We start from the raw sequence: 18,817 nt of genomic DNA on the forward strand, positions 1-18,817 counted from the left end.
AACAATCAAGAGTTGGTTGCTTCAAGAGAGAAAAGTTCAGCCATCGCAGCACCTCCTCGCGAGCTAGCACTCCCGTGGATGTCGATCTTCCTGTAGCTTTGCGTGGACGATCCATAGAGGCCGGACATGTGTATGGCTACAAAGTGTGATCAAGGAGTCATCAAAGGCTTCCAGCAAATTAGGTATAAGATTTGATCTTTTTAGATATTAAGATTAGATCTTAACATGTTGCTGAAATTTTAGGATTATATGTTAGACATGTAATCATAGACTCATGTTTTACATAAATGTTTAATTCTTGGATTTATTTTATGGTTGAGATCAAATCTCATGCATGCATTGAAATTAAAGTGTTTAATTTTAATTGCTTCCACTGATATTTAAAAAAAAATTAAAATCGCATGCTTGCTACCCACATGGGTTCCCCAACATTTAGTGACCTCGAAATTATCAACCTTAGAATCATCATAGGAAGCAATTAGAAGATGATCTGATGTTGAAATGAGAAGACCAAGAACAGCAAAGCCTCTAGTTACCTTGTTGGATTGATAGTACTAATTCAGATTAAGAGAGATCCTTGGTGTTTCCATCTTAGTTCATGACAAAAACTCAGAAGCGGCGGTGGTGGAGGCTCAAGGCCATGGAGAGAAAGATTAGAATGAAACACGTTGATAAAGAGGAAGGAAGCAAGTCACAATGCCAATATTGCATAAGGAGGAGGTCCTTGAAGGCTGATACCCAAGAGTCCATAGTGGACAGATTGGAAACTAGGTTTGATTCCAAGATCCAATTCAAATCATTTTTAAAGAAAGTAGATATCAATATGGTGTTCACTTTGCCTTGTATCTTTCATGCAAGGATTGATCAACTAGTCTTAATTAATAGGAGATGTAGAGGAACAAGGCAAGTCTCTTGAAATCTTATGTGTAGAAGAAGTTGATATTTTAATCCAAGAGCAGCCAAAGCTAGAACAATCCTGATCAACAGAGGTAGTCATGAAGGAATCTAATAAGGATAGAGCCCAAGTGGTGTTTCAGAAGCCTGCCAAGGAGATGATTAAATATATTAAACCTTTGTATATCAATGAGCATACATTTGGGAGGCCAATGCAGCAAATGTTAGTAGATAATGATGTAGTGGTTAGTTTAATTCCACTATCAATTGTGGAGAAACTCGGAAAAGGAGATAATGACCTACTTATGGTAGATGCAGTGAATAACTTTACAGGTAGAGCGTGTAAACACAGGAGAGTCTTATTGTTCCATTTGCAAGTGGGATCAAAAACTTCCATTCCTACCATCTTTGTGACTGATACTTCTAGCACATACAATATATTGCTCAGTTAATATTGGATCCATGCAAATTGTTGTATGCCTTTATCTCTTCATGAGTTTCTAGTATTGTGGAACCTGGATGCAAAAGAAGGGGCTGAAGATGTAGAAATTGTCATGGTGAACAGCTAACCTTTTTTGGTGAATGCTAATATGGCTGAAGCTAGTTTTTATGATGATGATCTTGGTTCTATAAGATTCACGGGACAATACAAATATAAAAGGTTGATTAACCGTACCACCTTGAATACTATGAAAATTGATATGGTTGATTTATCCTATGTTTTGAAGATGTTGTGGCCTATAGATATTTAGAGGCCGACTGACCTACAATAATAGCTATGGACAAGAATAATGAAGCTTTCAAGACCATGAAGGAAATTATGGACAAGATCATGGCCTATATAGTAATAGAACAATTTTTGGAGATTTAGGCTTGTGTGTTATTTGTGAAGAAGATATATCGGATGAAATACAATTTAGCAAACTCAACCTAGCCAAGATGGAGGATATGAGCACTAAGTGCAAGATCCTTTGGTTAAAATTAACCTTGGAACAGAGACTAAAAGGCCACTTACTTTCATAAGTGGGTTGTTTAGTTTAGAAGATCAAGATAAGATGATTTTGATATTGAAGGAGTACTAATTGCTTTGCTTGGGGTTACATAAAGATGCTAGGACTTGATAGAAATTTGATGGAATATAATTGCCCATTAAAGAAGGATTTAAACTATATATTCAATCAAAGAGAAGGATGCCAATTGAAGTAACTCCAAAGTAAAGGAGGAGATTAAAAGGTTGCTCAAGACTGGATTAATAAAATGGCCAAGTATGCTGAATAGGTTGGCTGACATAGTGCCCGTGGTTAAGAAAATATGAAGTTGTGAGTATGTGCTGATTTTAAAGATCTTAACAAAGCAACTCCTAATGATGAGTACCCCATGCTAGATGTTGATATACCAGTGGATGCTGCTTCATGACATAAAGGCACTTTTTTCTTGGATGGTCATTCTAGTTATAGTAAGGATGATTGAGCATGATGAGCACTTTGATGACCCAAAGATTGATTTAAAGATTGATTTTGATGATCACAAAACTTTGAAGTATAAATACTAATGTGTGTGTTGCAAGAAGAAAGATAATTTGTTTTGCAAGGAACATAGCAAGTTGGATAAACACAAGAAGGCCTCAAAAGCTCTCAAGAAGAGTTAGAAGAAAGCTACACTTCATTGGCTCAAGTTTCAAGTTCAAAGGATTCAAGTTGGAGGAGCAAATTCAAAGAAAGATTCAAAAGAATAGTCCTCGAGTCGACTCCTGGAAGTTCAGAGTCGACTCTGGCACTCTGGAGTTTCAAGGAACAGTGCTCGAGTCGACTTCGACTGAGAACAGACAAAAAAAAAACAGAGAGTTGATTTTCAGTGCTACAGTGCTCGAGTCGACTCCGAGACTGCAGGTCGACTCCAGGACTGCAAACAGACAAAAAACAGAGAGTTGATTTTCAGTGCTACAGTGCTCGAGTCGACTCCTACTTTAGCCGAGTCGACTCTAACACGCTGGAAGGCATAACGGCTAGTTTTTTCTCAACTCCAACGGCTCTATTTTTATCTCTAACGGTTAGATTTTTGTTTCCACTCCCTCTAAAGCTATAAAATCAAGAGGAGAGCTAGGAAAGAAGGATGGAAGTGGGAGAGAATACTTAGGAAAGAGATCTCAAAGAAAAATCTCCCAAAAGCACAAAAGGGACATTCAAAGCAAAATAGAAAGAAAAAGAGCATCCAAGTGAATCCCAAAACTTCCTCTCCAACTGTGTGCTGCCTCAGTGATCCTCTACCTCGTGACAAATCAGAAGAGGGTCAAGTAAAGAAGAAGCTGAGTTCCTTCATCTATAAATTTGTTTGAGGGCTTCTTCTCTTTACTCTGCTTGTTTATATTGCTATATTTGCTTGTCTAAGAAGCTTGTATTTGTTTTAAATTTCTGTTCTAATATCTTGTAACTTGATTCAATCAAGGGATTGAATCAAGGGGTTAAGGTTTGTTGGTGAGCCAAAGGAAAAACCAACGTTGTAAGGTTGTGGGTGGTGAGCCATTGGGAAAACCAACTGGGTTGATTGTGAACCCGAAAAACAATCGTTATAAGGTTGTGGTTGGTGAGCCTTTGGAAAAACCAACTGGGTTGATTGTGAATCCGGAAAATAATCGTTGTAAGGTTGTGGTTGGTAAGCCTTTGGAAAAACCAACTGGGTTTGATTGTGAACCCGGAAAAACAATCGGTTGGTTCTAGTCAGTGAGCCTGTGAAAACCGACCGAGTTCGTTGTGATCTCGCAAAACAATAAGTTGGGTTGTGAGCTTGTAAAACAACCGGCTGTAATCTGAGGGATTATAGTAAAATTCCCAAGAGGTCTTGGGGAGTGGATGTAGGTGCTGGGGTGCACCGAACCACTATACATCTTTGTGTTTGTGATGCTTTATCTCTTGTATTTCATGCCTTACATTCATACTTGATTGTGTAATATCTCTAGCTTTGTTTTTTATAGAGTTATAAGTGATTGTTTAGAATTTGCTTAGCTTCCACTCCATTCTTACCATACACATAGATTAAAATTGATCATCCAACTATAAGTTAATTTTAGATCAATTGCACCCTAAAGCCATAGTATAATTGCTCTAGCTTAATTTTCCACTGCTTTACTTGTAATTGCCTAGAGCTTAAGTAAATAACATCTTATCATTCCGCTGCATTCAATTCAAAGTAAAAATTAGGGAACATAATTTTTAGAAAACCCAATTCACCCCCCCTCTTGGGTTGTCACCTTGGGCAACACACTTAGACTACCTGCGAAATACATGACTAAGCACTTAAACTGCCTGCGAAATGCATTTCAAATGATGAGGGCACGTAAATCGAAATAAATACATAGGAATGCGATTTTAGTATTTTTGCAGGATATCTACATGGTTCTTGGTTCATTATAGAAGTATAGAAATAGACAAAAACAAGGTAAAAAGAATCATTGAAGCTCAACTACTACAAAACAAGAAACAATTACAAAGGCTCCTCAATCAAATAAATTTTCTTCAAAGATTTATACTAACTTAACAGGAAGATTTACTCTTTCTTTCCACTATTAAAGCTTGAGAGAAGATTAGTTCATGTTGATCGATGAATACCAACGAGCCTTTAAAGAGATCGAGCAATATCTTATGAAGCCACCTATATTGGTGCTGCTAAAGATAGGCATCCCACTTAAATTGTACATATCAACCATAAAATATTCTAAAGGGAGTCTATTAGCCTAAAGATAGTGATAAAGGATGCAAGCAAGCTATGTACTATTTAAGCTAGGATTGACAGAGACTAGGCGATAACATATATTGGTTGAAAAATTGTGCCAAACCCTATATTATACTTGTACTAAATTAAGATATTATATCTTATTTATTCTTATTTATGTGATTTGGATGACTTATATAGTTAAGTACATGCTAACCAGGCTAATTATATATCGCTAAATCAACAAATGAGAAATAGTACGGCCTGAGTATGCTTTACAATATATTCCATAGAAATTGGTCAAAGACTAGGCACTGGCTGATTTCTTGGCATATCATCCTTATGTTCATGTTGATGAGAATATTATGTCATAGTTAGATATTGGAATGGTTAGTCTCAAACCCAGGAGACTAATGTTCAATGGTTTGAAATTTGAAGATGCCATAGTCGCAAGGATCCTCATTTTCTCTCCTATTATAGATGGGGCAAGAAGAGATCATTGGCTAAATTTAAAATTTTTAAATAGGAGAACATGTGAGATGATGCCAAGTAGCATTAATGATTGTCTAAGGGAGGGCCATAGATCAACGAAAATTGGGTTGGTTTTGACTTGGATGCCCTTTCCTAAATTTGTTAGTTAGAAATTCTTCCCTCTACTTGGCTTTTGGAAGTAAAGTCAGCCAGAGCTCCAAAATAGGATCTTTTTAATATTTTTTGATGGATCTTTAGGTACTTATAGAGAGACTTTAATTGTGGGGTAGCGGTATTAGTTGGAATACTTAGGCTATGGGGGAGGCCATATTCTATTTTGAGCCTAACTCGAGCTCATTTGACTTGGTTTTAAAAATTATCAAATTTTGACTCAAAATTTAACTGAATTTGGTCCAATTGACTTGCATGTGTAAGAAATTGATCATCTTGAATGTGGGAAAGACTTATTACATCCATGAATCATTAATCGAAGAAAATGGATATGAAATAAGAGAAAATTAGATGGGGATTAGTGAATCAAGCTAGTTGGGTAAATCAAGTTAGCTAGTCAATTCATTTTTGTGAAATTAGTAAGAGTTTTGCTCAATCGAGCTGAAAATTAGCCAATTAGAGATGGAATTAGGTGAGAGAGTGCAAATTAAGTCAGGAGAGATGGATGAAATTAGATTAGAATAGGGTAAAATATTCTTTGAAGTTGAGAAATGGTCAATTTATGTCATTGGGTTCAATTGAACATGCAATTGATCAATTGAAGGTATGATAAAGTGGATATTAATTTAGAGCTAATTGAAGCCTGAAAGGAAGATTAATAAGATGAAGATCCATCAAAACCAAAGAATCTAAATTGAGAAGTATGATCACTTATTAATTTTAGATTTAGGAGTTATGGAGGGGATACTTGAGGGTGTCTACAATAGCTGTTTGTTGGATAATACGTTAGACAAGTTGACGATTTTACTATTTTACAATTCTTCTTTATTTTAATAATCTTTAATTTCTTTGGACGGTTAATATGATGTTTTGGCATATAATCTAATAATATGAGTGGTTGTAAATCGCAAACATATTCGTTATTGCCATTGTTCTGCAATTGTTAGTCCTATGATCATATTTTTTTGAACTAAGACAAAGTTCTATACTTGAGATTATCACTAAAATTTCAATCTATTTCTATGTATCATGGTTGATTGATCTTGACCAAACTTTCTTTCTTCATTTTTTTCCCCTCCATATCTGATGAAATTTACCATGGTCGTTAAATTTATGTGAGTCTGAACAGCAACGAATTCATCTCATCTAATTTAAGTGGTGCTTGTTATTGATGGCTAGTTTTGTTGTTGGGATGGAATGTATAGGATCTGTCACATTCAACAATAAAGAAAAAAAAATAGTTTGACCGTAGGAAAAGACCGAATACATAGGCATTCTATGTTCAATTTTTTGGAACTTTATGGAGCTAATTCCCTCCAATGATACCTTTATGGAGTGAATTCCCTTCCGAGGATGTGGCCTTCTGACACTCTTATGACATAATATTACGGACATTTAAACACCTTCAATATGAATATAGAGATGGTGACATATTCTAAAAGGGGAACCCGGATCAGACGGTTCTGCTCGCTCCATTACCGCCTGATAACTCAACTCAGGATCCACCAGAAGACCACCGGGAGACCTACCGGCCACCCAACCCCTTCCTTTTCCGAACTCGGTCAAGGAAGCGGCTCTGAAAATCCAAGAAAACGACAGGCAATTAACGAAAACGGAATATCCAAAGGTTCCTTCACTTCAAAACGTCCTTCCCAATATTATATAAAAGAAAAAAAAATAACAGAAAGCCCCACCTCTCCTCCCCCTCTCCTTTCTCCGCATCTCGCCCCCTATAAATTTCAGCCCCCCTCTCCCACTCTGAGCTCCGCCGTTCCTCTCGCCTCTTCTTGGGTCACTGGTGCCTCCTATGGACGTCTTGGCCGCCAATTCCGACCACCCTCCGGCCGCCGAGGACGATAGAGTCTTCCTCGTTCCCTACCGGTAAAGATCCTCCCAGTCCCCTCGATTCTTGCCATCGAGCTCTCTTTTCAAACCGATTTGGACAAATTCGATCCCTATTTGGTCCGGTCTCCGAGCATTGCTGATTCTTGCACTGTGTGGTTGGAAGCTTGGTTTGATGTCTTCGAGTGATTTCCGAGCAGGTGGTGGAGAGAGGCGCAGGAATTGGAGGCGGAGGATGGCCCCAGGGGGATTCCCTACACTGCCACCCCGGTCTCGTCGTCATATGGGATGAAGCTCATCAACAATTTCTTTAGCTCGGATCTGGTTTTTAACCTTCGGAGGGACGATGATATGAAGTGGAACGATGCTGAGGTGGGGGTTTCAGGGCGGTGCTATGCTTTGATTTCCTGGTACAAGTGGTCTTGGGCGCTCCAATGGTGAGAGAACTGAACGTTTTTGTTGCACGATTACGTGCTATTATGTGGTACTTGGTCCGATGGTTTTCTACCTTTTCTTTGCTTAGTTAGAAGATTGGTTTTTACCATAATTTGTTGAGTTGGGCGTATAAGCAATGCTGCATGTAATCATCAGTTTATTATATACACAACTCACAATCGGATGGTAATGTCTGATTTTCTGGTATTGGATGTTGTTATCATCCTAAGTATATTGCACAAAATTTAAATTTCCAAGACATGCCTGTTTTTTAGGACTACGAGTAAAAAAGTTGATAAGGGTGAATGCTTTCTAGGTTGTTGTTGACTTCAAAATTGTGAAGTCTTTTAGAGGCCTTGTCAACAGCCATGAAGAGAATGGAGAATCATTCTTCATTTATTTCAATGTTCCACTCTGACATATTAGACTTAATGGATTAAAAAAATAAAAAAAATTCAAATAGATTTCCCACATATCACCTCTTTAAATATGCTTTCTAATTTATAATTCTAGCTGGATTTCATTTAAGAAAGCAAAATGAGAATATAATATCATTTAGTAGCTTTGGGGAATGATTGGTTAATGTTCAGATCTGGGCCATTTTTGTCTTTTTGAGTGTGATCTCTGGTAGAAAATTCAGTGCAAGATAACATGCCTCTTGCTAGTTCTCCAAGAAAGCGGAACTCTTCCTAAATAAAAGAGGATAATGCAATTGGGGTTAAGCTTACTATTAATTGGCTTTTTTGAAACCTCACCTACTAGTGGAAGCAAACCTGTTTTTGCTATTTTTTTCTTCAAAATAACTGGAGAGGAGAGGGGGTGTGGCCGTGGGGAGGGAGGAGGGAGAGGAATTGGGGTCCCAGTCGAAGCATGAGAGCAGCGGTGTAGGAGGTCTTCTTCGACACTGCTAGGGGTTGGGGCGAGGTGTGAGAAGTGGGGCCTAGGGATGGGTGTGAGGGGCGAGGGGGTTTGATTTATGTCGACATGACTATTTGCATAGTCAGTAAGAGCGATTTGACATAAATTCTCCTCCTCAAATATTCCATTTTGTATTATGAAAACAAGCTTCTTGAGTGATATCTTTTATTTGGAAAAAGGGAGCCAACGCTGCTAGGAAAGGATATGTTGGGCATGAAAAATGATCTCTCAAATAAGCGAATCCAATGTATGTGTGTTAAGCTCATATAGCTATTAATTCGAACATGGAACACCAGGCTTGAAGAAGGCCCCCTTTAGGGTTCTTTTGTGGAATAGCTTCAAGGTCTCCAGTGGGTCGGCTGCTAGGAGGTGGGTGTTGGGGAAGGAAGTGTGGGGCCGAGGCCAAAGGGAGGGTGGTGGCAAGGGGAGGAGGCTGAAGCGAGAGGCAGGGGGAAGGGAGTGGCTACGATGTAGGTGGCAGGAGGTGGTTAGAGATGGAGGGGGAGGAGGAGGTGGAGGAGAGGATTGGTGTGGGAGTATGGGTCCGAATCCAACAAGAGGTGGGGTAGGGTGATGGGTCTGGGTAGAAGTGAAGAGGAAGAGCAGTGGGGGAGGATGGGTTTGGTGCTAGAAGGAGTAGAGTAGGGCAGGGGATGAGAGGAGGATAGAGATGGAGAAGGGTAGACGGGGAGGGGGTGCATGGAGGAGTTAGGGGGTGCGAAGGAGGAGAGAGGTGCAGGGGAGGGGGGGTCAAAAGCGGATAAGGATGCGAGTGCTCGAGACTGTAGCTCATTTTGCAGTCATTTAGTCATAGGTCAAGTTGTAACAAATTAAGCCTGATTTTCATGGGGCCTGCCAAGGTTTTAAATCCCAGCGAGATGGGAGGCATCCCGGTCATCCCATTCTATTCCTATGAGAAAATAGGACCGGGATGGGGTCGAAACTTTGAAACCCATCCATACGTGAAGAGAAGAAGAAAAAAAAGAAAAAAAGGTGGGAAAGATGAAGGAAAGAAAAAAATGGAAGGAAAGAAGGAGAAAAAGAAAAGAAAGAAAGGAAGGAAAAAGAAGAAGAAAGATAGGAAGGAAAGAAAGAAGAATGGAAAGAGGAAGAAGAAGAAAAAGGAAAAAAGAAATAAAGGAAGGGATAAGAAAAAGAAAGAAAAAGGAAAGGAAAGAAAGGAAGGCTGAAGAAAAAAAAAAAGGAAGAAAGGAAAGAAAGAAGAAAAGGAAGAAAGGAAGAATGGAAAGAAAGAAGAAAAAGAGAGAAACAAAGAAAGATGAAAAGAAAGAAAGAGAGAAATAAAGGAAAGAAGAAAGGGAGAGAGACGGAGGACATCTACTGGGATGCATGATCCCAACTGTTGTAGGATGGGGTGGACAACAGGCATCCTGTTTTATGAAGAAACCAGGACATCCCCATCCCACGGGATGTAAAGCCTTGGAGCCTGCAGCTTAACCTACAAGCTGTTGTCTAGTTGTGGGCCTCCAAACAAATGCCCTGGCCCTTCCCCTAGCTGGACCTGCAGTGTACCAAACAGGCCTATTGTTTTTAAACCTATGTAATCACACAAATCTGCCTGTACCATGCATATTTATCCAATTGGTTCAGTTCTTATGCACTGTGCATATATTGGCATTTTTAACTAGGTGATTTACATCAGTTGTTTTATAATATAAAGATCATTGTACAAGTATTCATACTCAAAATCTTTCGTGAGTGCTGATTGTGCTTTGCATTAGTATGTAGAGCCAAATATCTTTGACTGTTGTGGCAATCCTCCTTTCAGCAGATGCTCCTTTATCTCCCATAGACAACTCCACAAATGGCGATCTATTGCTGATTCAGTTTGCTGATGTTGAAAGAGAACTGTACTTTCCTTTTATAACTAAAATTCTGAAATCACACATTAGGTTGGTGGATTGAAAATTTGGAGCCCTCCCTTATACCACCCTTTCAGCAAAACTAAATATTTTAATAAATACAGGATTCCTGTAACATCTGGCAGCCATTTGGTCGAATTTCAAATTTTGCCTAAGAAATGAAAATCTATCCATGCTTCATGCAGCTTGATCGAAGCTTCAGCAGTGATGTGGTTGTCTTGCAATCCCATTGTTATGATATGCTTTGCCTATTGTTGCCATCCTTCTCCATGATAGATCACCGATAGTTTAAATTGTCTATTTCTCTAGAATATTGCTGTACCTGTCCTATTGATTTATTTGAAACCTCCACCATGACTGAGCTCTCCATGTAGTTGTGGGAACTTAAGTTTGATGCACATTGCTTAGTTAATGGAATCCTTCACGTTCTCCATCATTTTTGAACTTTTAGATTTGTTCTGGAAATGGCACCCAATCATATATTGCCTTCTTTCTTGGATATATTCTTCTGTTAAATCCAAAGTTGTTAAATATGCATTGGGATCTGGTTGTTTCTGCTTGCCCCTGGAAACTTGCCTTACTGATTGGTCAAAATATGATTCCATGCTCATGGGGAGCTCGTGGAAATTGTTCCTCCTTATTACAGTTATATGATTAAAATCACCCAAATATAGTAAAAATCTTGTTATAGAATGATTAAAAAAGTCATATTCTGTGTTCTAATAAATAACTTTATTTAGTTGATAATTAAGTCATGGCCTTCTCCTACCTGTTTGGTCATATCATTTTCGAGCTATCTGGCCAGTTTTCAAGCATTAGTATATTTTTGTATATTTCATATTCTTAAGAAAATCAGAATAAAACATGATAAATATGAAAAGTTTCACCTTTTTTTATCAAATTTAAAATATTTTATTTTTTCACATCTTTTTTCTTCATTTGTTTTACTATGATTCCACTCAAAAAGAACAAAGAATTATGAGAAGTAACTATGCTGAATGCTTGGAGAACTAACTGTGCCATTGCTTTGCTTCTTAATAACTCTTATGTTGTTCGTAACTCAAAATTTAGTTAGTTGAGGATCATCCGATTGGGCCTGGTTCTGTACCAACTTATACCTCTACTTAGATACTAAGCGCTACCATTTATAGATGCAGAGAAAACTGGAAAGAGGGAGGATATTTGATAAACATCTATAGGTGTTTATCCATCTATAAGTTCATACGTTCACTTCAACCCAACATGCTTTTAATCCTCGCTACTTGTTCTCATATCTTAAATAATCCTGCTCAAATTTGCATTCTACATGCAAACACTTGCATATATGTTATACAGTGCATTGTATAATGCAGATAACAGTCTAATTATGCTAGTTTAATTATACTAAACAGTGTCACATGAACTTTTCCGATCTCATGCTCCTTACAATAATGGGCATGGTTTCATTACAGGTTCTTATCCTCACGTTTAGGGCATGGTCTGCATTGCTCTATTAATTTTTATTTTATGTTTGGTGCCACTTGTTTAGTCATGATTTATAGTATTCAGATTTCATTGTTGTGCCATTTAATTTGCTAGAAGTTTGTTGGACTGGGTTGCATTTGTTTACCTTTGTTCATTGTTTTGGCCTGCATGGTTATCATGATGTTTCTGATATCTATCTAATTCTTCCATATGTAACCCCTGTTTTGTTCCTTCCCTTTATAGGCATAGTGCTTCCAATTCGACGATGAAGACCATCAAGAACTTGTCCTTCACGGAAGATGGTGTGACTGATGTTTATCCTGTAATGCTGAGGATCTCTGTTACACGGGAATCAAATATATTGACCGTAAAGATTGGCAAAAAGGTCTGTCTTGATGTCATTTTCAGTTGAATATATCTCCATATCTGTTTCAATAACAGTTGTTGAAATTCTGAAGTTGGTAGCTTCCATTTACCTAGGTTGGTTGATGATTTATATTTATAATTTATTATTATTTAATAGGTGTTAGGAGTGGGCAAACTCTCTATTTATCGAGATTAAAAGTTGCTCTTTAATGCCCTTTTAAAATTGATACAATGTGAAAGTTAATAATGGAGTGGTCTCTCAATGTTGTGGTACCATGTGAACAGTTATCATAAACTGCAAGCTGCATAACTAGTATGCTGTTCGCTAAATGAGTGATTTTCATATAGTTCGAGGTCCGACTTCAGCACGTACTAGAAAGGATTCGCTTTAGAGGAGAAAATATAAGTGCTGCTAATCTGATGCACTGCTCTTATCTCTCACATGGGTTTTGCAATTTGTTTTATTACAAAGAAAACAGTCTGTATTGTAGCACATCACCAGTGGGGCTACAACTCAGGTCGTTTGGATCGGGTTGAGGCTAAAGCACAACCAAACCCAAACTCTACACCCCTCAACCCTAACCCAACCTGAATAGTCTCGAGTTGGGATTTATCTAACCAACCCAACCCAACCCCATCATAAGCCAAATTCGGGATGGGTCGGCTTCGGTGGGTCATGTTGGATTAACTGATTGAGTTTGTTGTGCCATGTTAGTTGGATTAAATCGGGTTAAATAGGAATTTTAAGGTAAGGAAACATTTGGAACATGTTTATTGAATTAATATTTGTTAAATTAAGGCCTCAACCATTCATAAACTTCAATTATACATTTACACGTACTTTGATAAGGTTAAAGATACAATTGTGTAAACATATAACGACCTACATAAATTTAAATATGATTTATTTATTTAGTTATATATTGGGTCATGTCGGGTTAAGTTGGGTTGGGTTGGGTTCGAACCAGGTTTGGGTTGGAGGTCAACCCAAAATCAACCTTACTTGAGGCTGGGTTGGGATGTTTTAGTCCAAGCTCCGCCTAAGTTTATAAAACCTAAATGAGCGCTACCAAATGGGTCAGTTGGGCAATGGGTTTGGTTTGAGCCTAATTCAAGTTGCACCCCTATAATCAACAGATTAGTGATGAACCATCTTCAAGAAGTATGATTTCAATGCAGTGTATATGTTAAAACAAGTTTAGGTGTTGTTGAAGATCATGCATCATGTTGTGGAAACCTACTTGGGCTTGTGGATTCATTGATGGTTTTGAATATTTATTGAGCCAAAAGAGGAATCATGATTATCGCTAAGGTAGCTTGAGTATTATAAAGACAAGTAGAAGATATGAAGCTAATTTCATAGGGACAATGAGTTAATTTGATGGGCTTTGATTATGTCTGTTTGAACTATTAGCTTGTTAAGACGACCTGTTTACAATGTTGAAAGTACATGGAACAAAATCATAAGATGTTGGCAGTGTTTTTACAAATGGATCATGTCACTAGAAGCCTAAGGAGCTATTTTTTATGGTAATCAATTAACTTAATAAGATTATAATCTATGAGTATTTTAGAAGGAGAGTCTAAACATTGGGAGTTAAAGGATCTAGAATATAGTTTTATGATAGGAAAGTTAGCATAAAGCTAGGATAGGTTGTTTCAAGGTTTGCCGTACCGCCTCATACCATCCGATATGGGGCATATCATATTGTATTGGGAGAAAACTGGTACGAAACACATAGTCAAGTTGGTACAAGCTCTGTACCGCCCGTACCAGGGCGTACTGTTCCGTACCGAGGTATACCGATTTATACCAAGGCATACCGAGGTGCGTACTGGTCCGTATCGAGGCATACCAAGATAAAAATTGAGAAAATGGATAAAAGTGCTATTTCAGCACAGAGATGTACCATACCGTACCGAATTGATAAAGTACTGATAAGTACTGAGATTGCGGACCTTGGGTTGCATGCTAATATGGATTGGAAAGTTGACATAAAGCTAGGATAGTCTGCATGCTAGTATGGTAATAAGTGTGACTGGTTGTTTTGAAATGCAGCTGGACAATCTATTGCATATAAACTTAAGGTCATATGTTAAACTTCTGTATTTGGGGTTAGTTTGTCAAATATATAGTGATTGTGCCAATCTGACATAGGCATGGTATAGATTTTTTATTCTGCTGTCCCTTGGCATGAATCAACATGATTATATGTATTATATCAATAAAACATATGCTGCTTCCATGCATGATATTTTTAAAGACTATACAACTAAAAAGCTAAGCTCGGTCAGGAAAACTATTTTTTGTTGCATTTATGGTACAAGTTTTTAATAGTCAAAACATGTTTCATTCATCAGTAAACTCAAGCATTATGAGCTATGTTTCGTATTGATTGGTGATAAGCATGTCATAGACATTTCCTTTGTATGAAGTCCATATGACCTTAATAATTCAACTTGTAAGTCAGCTGACCACAACTAACCCGAACCCAAAACACATGGTCGCTTTAGCTGATTAAGATCCAATGTGTTTACTTATGCAATGTAACAGGAAAATCAAGAGGTGGTTGGACCTAATGGTGGGCAAGCGGGAGTAGCATCAAAGTGTTGAGTATGGTGATAGTCGAATGGATGTATGTCTGATTGGCAGTTTTGTTTATACGGTGGTCGAAAATAGCTGGTGATTGTCTTGCTAGATCTGCTTGGCGATGGCTAGATGCGCTAAGATGGCAATATCTAGGGTTGAGTGAGCTGAACATCCATTGGGTAGCCAGATCTGATACATAAAAGTTGGCTTATTTGATGGTGGCATGGTTGAATATAGCGATTGTGTGGCTGGATTTGGTTTTGGGTGGTATAAGAGGATGAGTGGGGTGGGGAGCAGGGAGGTGCTTTGTTGATGGTGGCAAGGCTGTATCTATTAGAGGTGTGGTTGGATCTGCAATTGGGTGGGCTGGGAGGATGAACAGGGAGGGAAGGAAAGGGGAAGGAGGGATTGGCCAACTAATGGTGGCATGGCTAGATCTAACAGTTACGTGGTCGGATATGGAACCGAAAGACCATAGTGGCTGAGAGGATAGAAGAGGGAAACGAGAGGAGTGAAGAGGGTAAGAAGGGGGAAGAGAGAGAGAGAGAGAGAGAGAGAGAGAGAGAGAGAGAAGAGGAGAGGGGAAGGAAAGGTTGAGGGGGAAGGGGAAGGAAAAGGGGAGGAGATGTGGTGGAGTGGGAAGAAGGAAGAGGAGAGGCGATGAACGGAGGGGGTTAGAAGGGAATTGTTTTTGGGTGGACAGCAAGGGGTAGAATAGTTTTCCTTTTCACTTCCTTGATCTTGCATGTTATACTATATAGTATAATTTAGAATTTTAGATAAATATAATACACATATAAATATGATAAAAGTGTAGGGTTTATATTCAACAGCTCAAGGCCCATTCAAATTATACCCAACTTGACTGCCAATGAGTCAGATTTGTCAGACCTATACTTGACTCATGGGCTCAAGAGGTCAGGTTAAAAGGTTTGGGTTTGGTTGGAGCAGGTCAGGTAATTGCATTAGTTCCTTGTTGCCACCCCATATAACTTAATGTGATGCAATGAGGTCAATTCTATGGCGTTGCCACCTTGGGTTAGTTCTGCCTGATGCCATCTATATTTTGTCCTTTCATTCCTAGCATTTTTTTGGACCACCACTACCTTTTCATGGCACTTTGATATGCTTCTCTTCTATGCAGTTATTGTTACAATCGATCGATTATTGTTTTACTCTAATAACACTTAAAATTTTAAAAGGATAAAAATCTCCCTCAACTCAAATGAAACTAATATATAATACTTTTCAGAAATGTATTTAACTAATTTGGCACGTTCTGATGATAAATTGAATAGTCCCACACTCCCACTATTTCTCTCACTTTTTTAGTGATTTTTTTTAAAAACGAAAGAAAGGCAAAGTATTTTATAGTATAGCATCCATGTAAGGGTGCTTCTAGCTTGATATGGTGTCACTGTAATACTCTAAGAGCTAAAACAAAATTATTATTTATATTTTAGTATAGCTAGTTCTTCAAGAGATATTTGACTTTATTTTGTCTATTTAGTAGCAAATGAATTCTAATATTTGGTGTCTCTAGAAAAATTTTCGGAAACCATGGTAGGTATTCCATATGAGAAGGGTTAATAAAGGACTTAAGAAAATTAAATTAGATATACAGGAGAGAAGGGAGGTTGATGCAAGCTACAAAATTGTCCTTTTCTGGAATGGGCACTGGGTGCATTATTTCTGCTCCAAATTTCATTTGTTTGATAAAACTCAACTTAATTGTGTCATTATTGAGATGTTGGATTTTTTTGATGTGGGTGTTATGAAATATTAACATGCCATTAATTGTGGATTCCAAATGTGAAGTTTCTAAGTCCTGCTTTTACATGCACTTGGTTGTCCAAATCATGCATTTACACCTTAAATGGCTTATTCAATGAAGCTCCTCTTTCTTTTGAAAATAGTGTTGCCAATTCACATAAGTGGCTATTAGTTTGTTATGTTCTATTATATTGGTTGTTTATTTATTGTACCAACTATGACATGACTCTTATTATTTAGCTGGGACCAAATTCTGTTCTTTATCTTGTCATTAGCAAGTACTCGGGGAAGATTTGCTTGGAGTAGATTGTTAAAAGAGTAGTGTTGAGCTATATTGGAGTACAAGATTTTTCTTTTTTTTTCTTTTTGCTTTTATGGGAATATATATATATATATATATATATATATATATATATATATATATATATATATATATATATATATATATCATATTTCTTTGAGTATGTGGAAGATCTTCTTCTTTCCTTAATAAGCTATGATAGTCTTTTGTCTTTCAGGACAACACAGTTGAGAATTACAAAAGAGCAAGCAAGATTTTCAGTGTGGATTCTGAACCTGTATGTTGCCTATATTTAATGGGCATTTTCTTCTTTTAGCATTGGGAGGAAGTTTATAGAATTTTTGGCCTTTTATTCATTCTATCTTTTGTTGGGAAAAGGTTCGCATTTGGGACTTTTGTGGGCACATAAACCTCATATTAATGAATGAGTGGAATAGGTTGCCTCAAGATTGTCAACGTCACACAGATCAAGAGGTAACTCTGGTTTACTTGAAGAGGTTCATTTATAATAATTTTTTTCTTTGTTATAATATATGATGGTACACTGGGTTTTTCTGGTCTTTGCATTTTCTTTGGTGATTCTGGTTTTATTATTTATAGAAGAGTGTTCTTGTTGGTGTATAAGCAACTTGTAACACTGTAACCATTATGTAATGTAGTATCAGTCATTCTTGCAATTGTTGTGCACTTTCAGTTGTTCAGTGTGGGGAGTTTTTACATGACAAATTAAGTGTTTATTGTTCTATTTTTTTTTTCTTTGCTTATGTCCAGTAGCTTTGAACTTTAAGGTCTAAATTTGGAGGGAAATATATAGTATCTTTCATGACTTACTTGACATATGCATGATATTGAATATATAAAAATATCCTAGTAATTGACTTTTTAAAAGACAACAGGGAAGAAACAATATCAGTATGTGCAATTAAAAGACCATAGTACAATTCATATTTAAATTGTTTTTTCTCTTGAGCAATCAGTTCATATTTAAGTTGTTACTTTGATGAAATAAGAATTCATCGAACAGGTCAGAAGTGTAAACACATAGCCTTCTAGGGTGCTGTACCTGTGCCTACCACATCTGTATTTAATGCAAGTGAACCTGGGATATGATCAATATATGTAAGATACCTTGTGTTCTCCATGGTTTCATTTGCCAATTGACAAACTAAAATATTCTAGAGTTACATATGAAATCTTAAATGAATAATGTGAAAAAACTGAAAGATGCCCGTGACCAATAAAATCATTATAGGTTGAATGATCCTGAGATGTAGAGTCAAAGTGACAGTCGATCATCATATTTATGAGGTTTACTAGAAATTCCTAGTCAGTAATGAGCTTAAACAGGTTTCATAGGACAGTGGGATAGCCAGTAAAGATGATCAGAAGGTGCCTATGCATAAGTTATGCATAATTGTAGGCAGAGCTATAATGCGAGATTGTGTGTCTTGAGACACTAGGGAGGACAATCAGAAGCAGCTGACTTATAGAAAGCTTAAGAGCTGCAGATCGAATTTGTGTGTGCGCATGTGTAACTGTGCCTGTTAGACATAGCTTTCTTCTGATCAAATTGAAGCTTTAGTTGTAACATTCAAAATGAGTCATGTGCATTCTAAGTTGAGGATCCACACCATTAGAATTGATTTTGAGAATTTAGAATACCTGAAATCACAAAAAAATCTGTATACATAGAGAACAAGCAGATTACACCAATAGAGCTAGTATGCTAAAATATATTGTAGTCATATAGTTTTTCAGTTGCCATCATTGACCATAATTGACATATCTCAAATTGCACACAAAGATGCTTTAAACCCTGAAAGAGATCAAAACACTAACACCATTGGGGTTACATCATGAATACTGATGCTGATGTAGGAATTCTAGAGTACATATAAATTTTGGTTTCCATGTATTATGAATGCTGAAGATCATGCTAATTGCGTGGATGTTAATTTAGATGTCATTTTGATTCCTGACTATCCCATGTTAGTTTGCAGC

The 18,817-nt window shown here is 37.4% G+C and overlaps 1 protein-coding gene across 8 annotated transcripts in view; it reads left to right on the plus strand.

The window, feature by feature from the left end:
* The first annotated feature begins 6,863 nt into the window (after positions 1 to 6,863).
* The window catches only part of LOC103714421 (ubiquitin carboxyl-terminal hydrolase 8-like), a 45,290-nt gene continuing 33,336 nt past the window's right edge, over positions 6,864 to 18,817 (plus strand). For all 8 annotated transcript variants that reach the window (XM_088721058.2, XM_039117912.3, XM_088721059.2 and 5 more), the window contains exons 1-5: positions 6,864 to 7,125; positions 7,287 to 7,523; positions 12,030 to 12,171; positions 17,034 to 17,093; positions 17,195 to 17,290. In XM_088721058.2, coding sequence (XP_088577184.2) covers positions 7,052 to 7,125; positions 7,287 to 7,523; positions 12,030 to 12,171; positions 17,034 to 17,093; positions 17,195 to 17,290 — 609 coding nt within the window. In that variant the 5' untranslated portion in view covers positions 6,864 to 7,051. The remainder of the gene's footprint in view (positions 7,126 to 7,286; positions 7,524 to 12,029; positions 12,172 to 17,033; positions 17,094 to 17,194; positions 17,291 to 18,817) is intronic.

Source organism: Phoenix dactylifera, chromosome 1 (assembly GCF_051530095.1).
Source record: "Phoenix dactylifera cultivar Ajwa chromosome 1, Ajwa_hap1_PhDact_Kaust_v1.1, whole genome shotgun sequence".
Taxonomy (NCBI): Eukaryota; Viridiplantae; Streptophyta; class Magnoliopsida; order Arecales; family Arecaceae; genus Phoenix; species Phoenix dactylifera.